This window comes from Ursus arctos, unplaced genomic scaffold (genome assembly GCF_023065955.2).
Source record: "Ursus arctos isolate Adak ecotype North America unplaced genomic scaffold, UrsArc2.0 scaffold_2, whole genome shotgun sequence".
NCBI classification, from domain to species: domain Eukaryota; kingdom Metazoa; phylum Chordata; class Mammalia; order Carnivora; family Ursidae; genus Ursus; species Ursus arctos.
Genome location: NW_026622874.1, coordinates 88,474,774 through 88,485,939, shown reverse-complemented (window position 1 = coordinate 88,485,939; position 11,166 = coordinate 88,474,774). Strand labels below are relative to the sequence as shown.

Sequence of the window (11,166 nt, the reverse complement as noted above, 5' to 3'; positions counted from 1 at the left end):
CCCAAGAGGTCAGTAGGGCCAGAGTATAGACGTGGCTGGAGGATAGCAGGGTATCTCAAATACTGAGCCAAAGATCAAGGGCTTTCTCCTGTAGGCAACAGGGAGCTGTTGAAAGTTTTGAGCAACTGGACCCTACCACCATGTTTGTGTTTTTGGAAAGATGAGATGGGTCAAGATTGAAAGCCAGGTGGACAATAGGTTACTAGGCCTAGCAGTAGGTCCCTTGTGTCTTCACAAGATTTAACGGGGAAGCAGTCTGAATAAAATCATCTCTATTAATGCTGCTGGATTTTACAATCAAATCACCCTTTTACTTTACTTTCTAGCATGAAACAGCTTCACAAATGAATCCTCTCTTCAGTGTCCAAGAACTGTTCCTCTGGGAGACACAGCCAGGAATGCCCCCAGCCAGATCTTGAGTCCTCTCTTACCCTACCCACACCTTCCTTTCACTCTGTCTCCCAAGAAAATTCCCATATTGGCACCTGTTTCCAGAAGTCCCCAGGCCCTTTCACACAGCAGCAGCAGCACCCCCACATGGAGAGCAAAGGGCCCCGCACCAGCATCTTCTCTCAAGATAGGAGGGACAGCCGCCTCCAGTTCCACCTGCCTGAGTCCCCAAAGGCCTCTCCCTCTGGGCCTCAGTGGTTATTCCAGAGCCCAAGAAATGGGCCATTGGGCTAAAACCAAAGAAGGTGTGAACCAGTGAGTAAGCAGCCTGGGGCCAACTCAGGAGAAGCAGGGGGAGCTGGGGGTTGGGGGAGCCTTCTCTTCTCCACAAGCAGCAGGGCTCAGGCTGGGACTGGCATCAGGCTCTTTCTCTTGGTTGGCAACTTGGGGGATTTCTTCAATGTCCAAGACATCAGTAAACACACTCCAGAGGCAAAGGGAAATAGTTGGGGGTCAGTTTATTCACTCAGCATGGGATCCGGCAGTTTTTCAATGACTGTTGAATCTCCAGGGGAATATAGTGTGGGTTTTCTATTCCTGAGAGCTGATAGCTATCTGAGAACTGACCCTGTGTACTGGAGAGCTGACCGAACAGACCAGCGTCTAAGTCCAGGGTTCTCCAGGTGATCCCACCTGTAACCTGCAACAACAGCATGGCCCCAGGAACTCGCTAGAAAAGCAAATTTTGGTCTGCCCCCAGACCTGGTGAACCAGAAACCCAGCACTCTGTTTTAACAAGTCACTGTTCCATGCTTTGAAAAAGTGGTTTTGATGCACGCCCAGGTTGGAGAACCATGAAGGGAAAGATCTTTCTGTATGATGAGTCTGGAACCCCTGCCCAGAGGCCACCGAGAAGGAGGGGAACGGGAGGCGGAAGGGCTCCTTGCTCTACACGGTTCTTCAGTTCCCTCCTCCCCCCCAGACCCCTGCCCTTTGCGCTCCTTCCCTCAACTTCAATTTCTTCCTGGAACCCTTGGGCTTCCTGGTTCCCAAACTGGGATTTCCTCACTGACCTGACTTTAGATCTCCCTTCCCCGCAGCCACCCCAACCCCTAAAATCCCCAACTTCTCAGAACTCTTAGAGTCTCCAGTCCCCAACCCCCTCGGCCCTGCCTTCAGTCCTGACAAGCCCTGCCCGCCACGTCTCCTTCCAGGCCTGCAGGACCCGGCACCCCTCCCCAAGCCAGCGGGCCGGCGGGCGGCTCAGGCCTCCTCGCCATCAGCCCCCACGAGCAGCAGCGGCTGAGCGTTTTTGCCCTTGTCGTGCCAGCACACGTCGAAGAAGGGGTACACGGGCCCGGGCAGGCGCTCGCGGAAGGCAAAGAGCAGCTCGAGGGCGTCGGCGTCGCTGGCATCGTAAAAGGAGAGGACCCCGTCCCCGAAACTCAGGTAGATCCCGATGCGCGATGGCCGCCTCTCCGGGGTGCGCAGGGCGCGCGGCTCCTTCGCCTCGACGTGCGCCTCCAGGATCTTGCCGTCTCGCAGCCCGAGCAGCCAGAGGCCTTGCGAGGGCACGGCGTGCAGCCGGCCGCGGCGGCTGGCCTGGGCCGCGATCACGCCGAGGGCCCAGCGCGGCTTATCGCCCACCTCCACCTCCCAGTAGTGCTCGCCGTCGGACAGCAGCTGGCGCGCCACCACCGCCACGGCCTTGTCGAACTGGCACGGGTCCTCTCCGGCCGGCGACACCTTCTGCTCCGAGCACTCCACGCGGCGGCCGGAGCGGGACAGCACCAGGCTCGGGTGGGCCGTGCTCGGGTCAAAGGTCAGGTCGTTCACCACTGCCAGGGGGAGAGCGGTCAGGCCCCTACCTGCCTGCCTCCCACCAGCTTCCAGGGGGAGCAACCAACTTAGGGGCCAGGCGGTCTGCTCTCATCCCCCCAGCATCTTTGGGAGGTGAGACCCTCTCTGCTTTCTGGCTTGGGCCAAACACGGGACCTCTCTGAGCTGCAGTATGCTCGGCGGAAAAACGAGGCCATAACTGCCTCCTTCCGAGGTAGGGAGGATTCCGTGGCTACCAGGCAGGTAAGTCCGTAGCTGAGGCCCAGGCCACAAAGCAGGAGAAAGTCAGGAAGCCTGGTCCTAGGCCGGCCCCCACCTCACCCCGCTTTGTGACTTCATGAGTCTTGAGCCAGGCTCTGGGCCTTAGTCTTGCCTTGGATAAAACAGAACCCCCTTCCCCCCTCCTCCCCCAAGGCAGTTAGGGCTATACCAGCACCCGTGTAGGTGTCCTGGAGTTCTGTGACCCGTGGCACCTCACTGTGACCTATCTGTCAGGGACAGGAGGCAGAGCCCTAAGGGGCCTTCCCAGACACAGGCCCGTCCCCGGGGTGCCAGCTCTGCACACATCCTCAGCCTCCAACGGGCACACGTCATCATCTCCGCCATCCAGAGGGGGCAGGAGCTGACCCAGGATCACACAGGCCTCCACCCCAGGCCCCAGCCTCCCCTGCTTGCCAATGGCAGCGGCAGCTTCCCGGCAAGCAGAGTCCTCCCCACGTCAGTCATCCACTTGTAAACCCCATGCCCTCAAAGGTCCTTCTCTGAGCACATGTTACGAGGGTGCAGGGCAAACCCCAGAGGTAAAGGGGCAACGGGCACCTTCTTCGATGACCTCCCAGCTGGGACTGAGCGGCCTCTCGTGTGCAGCTAGGACCTCCCCTCAACCACACCGTTACCAACACAAACCCGGAGACAGCCCGTCCCCCGTACCTGGCATCAGAGCCCGGAACATCTTCCTCCACACCTGGAATTTGAAGTCATCTGAGATGACAGGCAGCTGGATGTCCAGACGGGCAGGCGGTGGGGATTCGGCCAGGATCTTCTGTAGCCTGGGGGGCGGGGAGGTGGGGGCGGATGTGTGTGGAGGTACTTCCTGGAGGAGGCGTGGGGCAGAGGCAGGGCAGGGGCATTACCCCCAAAGACAGCAGGACAGGGGCTGTGCTGGAGTCCCAGAATCTCTCCTGCATCACACCCTGGCTTGAAACTCGGTCAGAGTTTCCATTTAGAAGGATGAAAAAATTCTGGAGGGAGATGGTGGTGATGGCAGTGGTACAACGACACGAATGTACTTAACGCCACCGAACTTAAATGTACACGTCAAAAAATGGTGAAAATGGCAAAGTTCACATCATGTATATTTTACCACAATTTTTTTGTTTATTGACTTATTTAGGTAATCTCTACACCCAACGTGGGAATCAAACTCACAACCCCGAGATCAAGAGTCACAGGCTCCACCAACTGAGCCAGCCAGGGGTCCCCACAATTTTTTTTTTAAAAGAACCTTCTGGGGTGCCTGGGTGGTTCAGTCATTAAGCAACTGCCTTCGGCTCAGGTCATGATCCTGGAGTCCTGGGATCGAGCCCCACATCGGGCTGATGCCTGTGTCCCCACCCAGGTCCATCCCAGCACTAGTCTGGGAGGTCCCTGAGAAGGACCGGGTCACATTCATTTCTGTGTTCAACACAAATGCAGGGAGATCACGGTGGGTGTACGGAAATGGGGTGCACAGGCTTGCGGTGATTAGAGGGTGAGCCAGCCAGTGTCCCTGAAGACTAGGGCAAATTGGGAAAAGGAGCAAGGCCAAGTTGATCTCACCTGCTGGTCACCAGGCAGTATTTCTGGAAAGAGAGAAAAAGAGATGCAGATGAGGCAGGCAGGGGGAGATGCTGGAGACTTCTGAAGATGGGTGGACCACCGGCGATGCTAAGTGTGGGGTCAGGAAGAATCAGCAAAGCCAAAAGAAACCCAGAACTTAAAGCCAACGCTAGCCCTTTACCTCCGTGTGAACTATAAAAACGTACTCCCTTTCCTCAAGAGCCTGATTCCACCGAGTAGAAGATTGTCCAAATAAACATACAAACCTACACCGTCTATGATATGAGTGGTGCCCACTTAGATTCAGCGTCCTTGTGCAGTGTTCAACCTAAACAACCGTCACAGCAGTCCTGGGGCCCACCCCTCCTCGCTGTGCGACCCAGCCTTGTCCCTGTCCCTCTCTGGACCTCCAAGTCCACGTCTGACAATGGGATGAGGTCTCTAGGCCCCAAACCCCAGCTGAGAAGCAGAGAGGGAAGGTCATCCAGCGCTCACCATGAGGAACTCCGTCTGTGGCTTGTCGGCCACTTCGTCCAGGACCTTCTCCATCTGCCGCAGCTGCTCCAGGTAAGAGTTCAGGCTCCCCAGCTCCCGCCGCAGGGCGACCCCTGCCTCGCTCCGCACACGCTCTGCCTCCCGGTCCAAGGAGCCCTCCAGTGCAGCCAGGAAGAGCCGCATCTTGCCCAGCTGCTCCCCGACAGCCCCCCGGAACTGACGCACCGTCTCCTGTGGGAGCAGACAGGCGAGAGCCCGGGGCTGGGAGCCGCAGCCCGATGCACGGTCCCCAGCCCCTGCCGCGCCAGCCCCTCACCTCCACCTCCGTCAGCTGATGTTCCAGAACGGCCGCGCTCTTCTCCTTGCGCATGCACGCCTCCTGCAGCTGCAGCTTCTGCTGAGGCAGCTGTGTCTGCGGGGGCGAGGCGTGGAGAGGTGATGGGGCTGCCCTCCCTGGCTCGGCCTCAGGGCCAGCTCCTCCTCCAGGCAGGCGGGCATCTAATCACCCCCCAGACTCCCGTGCAGGTCTCCAGGCCCTTGCCGGCACTGGTCCTGATGTTGAGAATGCCCTACCCTCCTGCAGGCTATTCAGGGAAGTCCTCTCTGGCCTCCCTTCCCTGATGCCGCCCCCCCCCCCGACACTTAGCACCCCTCGCAGAGGTCTTTGTGACGGTGACAGACACGAGTGTGGGTTGGTGTCCTCCAGCAGAGGGCACAGCGCTGACCCAGCAGGCCTCTGAGGGCAGGGCAGGATGGACGAAGAAAAATGCAGCCTCTTCCTCTCCCTGGGCTTCACCCCGTCCTTAAAAGCAGAACAGTAGCAGAACACCCCGAGCAGCCTTCCTGCGCACCCAAGGGCTGGGGGGCAGGCAATTTAATAAAAATGGCTGCCGTGTTGGGGTACCTGGCTGGTTCAGTTGGTAGAGCAGGGGACTCTTGATCTCCTGGTGGTGAGCTCCAGCCCCACGGTGGGGGTAAAGCTTACTTTTATTTTTCCAAAGATTTTATTTATTTATTTGACAGAGAGACAGCCAGCGAAAGAGGGAACACAAGCAGGGGGAGTGGGAGAGGAAGAAGCAGGCTCCCAGCGGAGGAGCCTGATGTGGGGCTCGATCCCAGGACTCTGGGATCACGCCCTGAGCCGAAGGGAGATGCCTAACGACTGAGCCACCCAGGCGCCCCGTAAAGCTTACTTTTAAAAATATATACATCTGCTGTGTCTACCAAACACCTTTGTGGGCGGCATCTACCCTAGGCCCGCCAGTTTGTGGGTCCTGAAATGCAGGTGTAGGGAAACCGCTAGGAGCTCCTGCCGAAGTCACTCTTTGCGGGGAAAGCGTATGGCCCTGCCTCCGTGGCTTCCAACCTCAGTTTCCTCTTTTGCAGAATGGGAGTAGTCTTCCTCACGCCCCCCCCCCCCAGGGTTGTGACAAATCTGCAGCCTCCTCCCCACTCCCCCTAAGGGAAACTGAGAGACCCTCTAGGATGAGTCCCGGTCTTAGCGGAAGCCCCAGGATTAGCCTGTGGCCCCCGTGGCCCGCCGCCAGGTCATGCTCCCGCCTGCTGCAGGACAGGGCGGACCGGATGGCTGTCAGCATGGAGCCATCAGAGGTTCAGTGGCGACAGGGCTAAGCCATGAGGAAGAAGCGCGAGGCCATCCTGGCTGCGCGGGGAAAACCTGACCTCCAGACGAGCTCAGAAAGTTCAGCGGAGAGCCTGCTTCTCCCTCTGCCTGCGGCTCCCCCTGCTTGTGCCCTGCCCCCAAATACATAAATAAATAACATTACATTAAAAAAAAAAAGTTCAAACTGCAGCTGGGGGCAGACCTGCTGCGTTGAGCTTTTCAGAATGTCGCGCGGGGCCGCTCTGGCAGCTAGACGCGGACAAGCTGGTGGCCCTCTGCTGTGAGCTCTGAGGCTCCGGGCCCAAGGCAGTCATGCTGCGCGACATGGACATGCAGGAGGCAGCTCCGTTTCCGGGGGTCGCAGCAGTCCCCCGCTCCCGGCAGATCCCATTCGACCGCCCTCGAGTCCGGTACACGGTCTCTGGACCCAGCCCCTCTTTGTCGCCAAAGACCCAGGCATTCAGCAGGGCCCCAGCCTTCCTGTCTCCCTCACCTTCACACCCTTCTTGGGTCCCTTCTTCAGAATTCCTGCCAGCCCCTCCCTACGGCTTAGGGCTGGGCTTATGTGGATCCTGGCAGAATGTATCCTGCCCCCCTGCCCCCTCCAGCCTCCTGGGTCCCTTGGTGCTCTGTTCCTTGTTATGGACTCTAATCCCTCTTTGCGGATCTCTCTTGGGCCCAGATTGGGAGTTCTGGGGTTACCAGCAAAGGTGAGCCTGGGGTGAGAAGGCTCCCGGGAAGAGGAAGGTGAAGGCGACCACCCATCGGCCCTGGGCAGGACTGGGCAAGGCAGGAGGGGAAGGGACGGTGAGGCTGGGTCCCTGGGGGAGTCTGGGGGCCTCGAAGACCCGCCTGAGGACGGTGGTCCACCTTCTTTAGAAGTCTGGGGGCCAAGCAGAAGTGCAGGGCAACGCTGATGTTTGTGGGCAAAGATAACCTGCAGAAGCCCACCCCACTCATCGTTCGCGAGAAGACCGATGGCAGCTTCACCGCAGGGGCTTAGGACCTCTCCCTGCCTCCAGAACCCGCCTCGTCCCGCTCCCGCACCTGTCCTTTATTGTTCCACAGTCCAACAAACGCTTCGTGACAGACCTTCCTGGGCCTGTGTAGCCATGTACTCGCCTGTAGCTACATGCGTGTGATTTGCCACACGTCTGACATGGACGAGCCAGTGTGTGTGTGCGTCTCTCTTTGCTAACGTCTGGGGATCTTTTCTGGGCACCCGTGGGAATGGCAAACCTTGGGGTGCGCCCACCTGTATGTGGGCTCTGTCAGCAAGCGTTCGAGACTTCCAGCTCCATCCAGAAAAACAGCCTGGATTTGGGTCTCCGCGCCAACCTGGGTCTGCGCACAGACGTGCGCTCCCAGGCCTGCCTTGCCTTCCCCGCGGGATGCAGTGACCCTCGGGCGCGCACAAGTTCAGCGGCTCGGAGGAGAACGTGGGCCTCCGCGAAGCAGCCTGGCGGCCTCGGCCCCCACCGCCCCGGGCCGCCGGACCCCAGACCCCGGCCCTCCAGTCCTATCTGCCCGGCCTGCGCCCGGCGGAAGGGCCGGCGCTCGCGGGCCGCAGACACGTGCTGTCCGTGCTCGGCCAACTCCGCTTTGTGGCGGCGGCGCCCGCAGCTCTGGGCGCGCTCCAGCCGCTAAACCCGGGAATTCTAGGTTGGGGCGGCCGCTGTTCCCCAGGGCCCGCCCCCGAGTGCCTCCCCCGGGCTCCCTCCTCCTCCAGGCTCCGCCCTCCGCCCGGCAGCCCCGATTCCCTAGCGGCCTCGCCGGGCCCGCAGTCCCCACAGCTCCAGGCGCCCCGGGCCCTGAAGCTCAGAATCCAGATCGGCCAGAGCCCGCTGCTGCCAGCAATGCCGTCCCCCCCCCCCGTCCGCCCGCCGCCCAGGGCCCCCCGATCCCCGCACCTTGAGGCGCGTATGGGCTTCGGCGGCGGGCAGCAGGCGGTGGCCGCGGTGCGAACCGAGCGAGGCGCACACGCCGCACACGAGCGCGCGGTCCTGCTCGCAGTAGATGCTGAGCGGGTCGAGGTGCTCCTCGCAGTGGCCCTGCGGCACCTGCGCCAGCCCCTCCACCAGGCGCGCCAGCTGCAGGTTGGTGCTGAGCGCCTGCGGCCGTGTGAGCGCCTGGCAGCACGGGCAGGGCACCGTGCCGTCCGCCGCCGGCTCCCCCGCCACGCGGCTCAGGCAGGCCCGGCAGAAGCTGTGGCCGCACTCGGCCGTCACGGGCGCGTCGAACAGCTGCAGGCACAGCGGGCAGGACAGCTCCTGGTGCAGGAGGCCCGGCGCGGCCGACATGACGGACCTGAGCAGAGGAGGGGTCAGTCAGGGAGGCTCAGCCCGGCCGCGACCTAGGCCCGGCCGCAGCCCCAGACGGGGAGGATCCCCGGCCCGTAAAGACCTCCCGTGTCTCATACAGAAAAGGACTCCGGGTCTGGCCAACGGGCACGGGGGGACTCGGTTTCGATCCCAAAAGCAGTCTCAGCTGCGTTTCTCAGCCCCAGCCCCCCAAATAGCCATAAACAGGGACCTTGTCTCAGTCCCAGCTCCTAAGCAGGAGTCCAGGTTGCAGTCCTTCCCCTGTCTTAGCCCCAGGCCTCAGCCCCTGCCCCAAATTCCCCAGAGCCCTCACCCCCTACCTTCCTACCTCTCCAGGAGCCCCAGGCCTCCGCCTCCCTTCCCCCATATCTCCAGGCCCTCCCTTCCCCCATATCTCCAGACCCACAGGACTCACAGGTCTGCTTGGAGATCTTGAGCAAAAAGAGACTCCCAGGAGGCCCACTCAAGGTCAGGCCTAACCTTAGGGGCAATTAAAGCTGTGTCTGAAGACAGGCAAAGGGCAAACAGCAAGCTCAGAGCAAGGACAGGGGACTCAGAGGCGCAGCTAGCGGTGACCACCACTGGTGAGGGCACAGAGTGAATCGCAGACAGACCCTCCCAGACTGAGTCTTGGCCCCAGGACTATATTTAGTTCTCCTGCCCACCCCTTTCCATCACTTCTGGAAACCGTTCTAAAAGTGAGGACTGAGTGGTCAGCGGACAAGCATCACATGTCAAGGCCACCTGTCCTGGCCCATCCACGGGCCCCTCCCTGGCTCAGCCTGGAGCCAGAAATGACAACAGCAGGAGACAGGGCCTCTCACACCACAGAAAAGACCTTTGGGGAGAGTCTCTCCTTTCTTCCCCACCCCCCACTCCACACTCTCCAGCCTCCCCCTCCCCTGTGTGTGGCCCCTCCCGTTTGTCACCCTCTTATTCCCCAAGTTTATGGCTCACAGGACCTCAGAGGACCCTGAAAGTTTTTCTTCTTCCAGAGCTGAGGGGAAGGTCTTTTCCCTGCTGGTCTCTCCAGTGCCCAGCACAGTCCCTGGGGCAACGTGGGCCTCCCAAAGCGCTTGGGAAATGATTGATAGAGGGACACTGAATAAATGAAGAAACTGAAGTTGATTCTCCCCTGAGAGTTTTGGCTTTTTACATGCTTCACCTTCAAATCTCAGTTTAAATTGCATTCAAAATGAAAACCAAAGTCTTCACTGTGGCCTACAAGGCCCTACTGAAGCTGACCTCATTCTCCTCTCACCCCTCCCCACCTCTTCACTCCAGCCTTGGCCGTTGGGCCGCTGGCCCCTTGGCCTGGAACACTCTTTCAGACCTGACATGGTCTCCATCCTCCTCTCCCTCAGATCTTTACCCAATGTCACTTTTTTTTTTTTTTTTAAGATTTTATTTATTTATTTGACAGAGAGAGAGAGAACAAGCAGGGGGAGCAGCAGGCAGAGGGAGAGCTGAGCAAGGAGCCTGATGTGGGGCTCGATCCCAGGACCTTGGGATCATGACCTGGGCCGAAGGCAGCCACTTAACCAACTGAGTCACCCAGGCGCCCGCCAATGTCACCTTTTCAGTGAGGCTTTTCCTAACGCCCTGATTTTAAATCTCACTTCTCCCTTCCCCTGCTCTATTTTTCCCAATAACATTTATTACCACCTGACAAGCAATATTTTACTTATTGGGTTTTTTTGACTGATTCCTCCTCCCAGAATGTAAATTTTGTACACTGCTTGTCTCCAATTTAGAATAAAGCATGTGCATAGTACCGGTGCTCAATAAATACTCAGTGAATGAATAAACACACAAGTTCACTGGGTCCTTCTCTTTTGGCCTCTCAGCCGCACCTTCTTTCAGCCTTTCCCTGGATTTGTCCATTTCTCCCTCCCTCGACCACATTCTGTCTTAATCTGAGTTTCTGCTTATATTTCAGTCTTATCTCCCCCCTTTGGACTCTCTTTTTGCCTCTCTCTTGGGTTTTTAATGTTCATTTTTATTAATTTTATCCCAAATGTGCACACGTGGTGTTCTGAATCAGAAACAGACTTATCAAATCTCTCCCAGGAAATCTTAAATGTCTGGCTCCCTGTGCCCTAGGATGATAGGATGAGAGCCAAGTTAACTGGCCCTTGATGGTAGCCAGACACCCTATAAGGGAGCAACAAGGAAGAATTCCTTTCCCTGATTATCAAGGAGAAGAAAGCAGCTGCCCCTCTCCCCTGCTTAAAGATCTTCTTACTCCAACTCTTTGGCAAGTAAATAAATCTCCCCAGGAGCCAGAAAGCTCCTTCCAGGTCTCAGCTCAAGTCTTTGGTTTTATTGTTTTTATTTTTTTTTTAATTTCACAAATATATTTTCTTTAACCCACTCTCCCAAAACATTATCATTTGACTTGTAACCAATATGAAAATTATTAATGTGGGGCACCTGACTGGCTCAGTCAGTAGACCGTGCAACTCTTGACCTCGGGGTCATGAATTCAAGCCCCATGTGGGGCATAGAGCTTCCTTTAAAAATATATATATATTAGCAAAGAAATAAAAAATTAAATTTAAAAATTAAATAAAATTAAGAAGTTAAAATTATTAACGGAATAGTTTACATTCTTTCGTTCATACTAAGTCTTTGAAATTGGGTGTGTATTACACTGAGGACACATCTCATCTCAGACTG

At 57.7% G+C, this 11,166-nt stretch overlaps 1 protein-coding gene across 1 annotated transcript; it reads right to left on the bottom strand.

The window, feature by feature from the left end:
• Positions 1-891: 891 nt before the first annotated feature.
• Positions 892-9,200, bottom strand: TRIM72 (tripartite motif containing 72). The gene is made up of 7 exons (XM_026515877.4): positions 8,903-9,200; positions 8,077-8,473; positions 4,859-4,954; positions 4,543-4,773; positions 4,048-4,070; positions 3,160-3,278; positions 892-2,228 (listed from the first exon to the last, which is right to left on the bottom strand). Exons 2-7 carry the CDS (start codon positions 8,464-8,466, stop codon positions 1,654-1,656), a joined length of 1,434 nt encoding a protein of 477 aa, XP_026371662.2. The 5' UTR covers positions 8,467-8,473; positions 8,903-9,200; the 3' UTR covers positions 892-1,653.
• Positions 9,201-11,166: the final 1,966 nt, after the last annotated feature.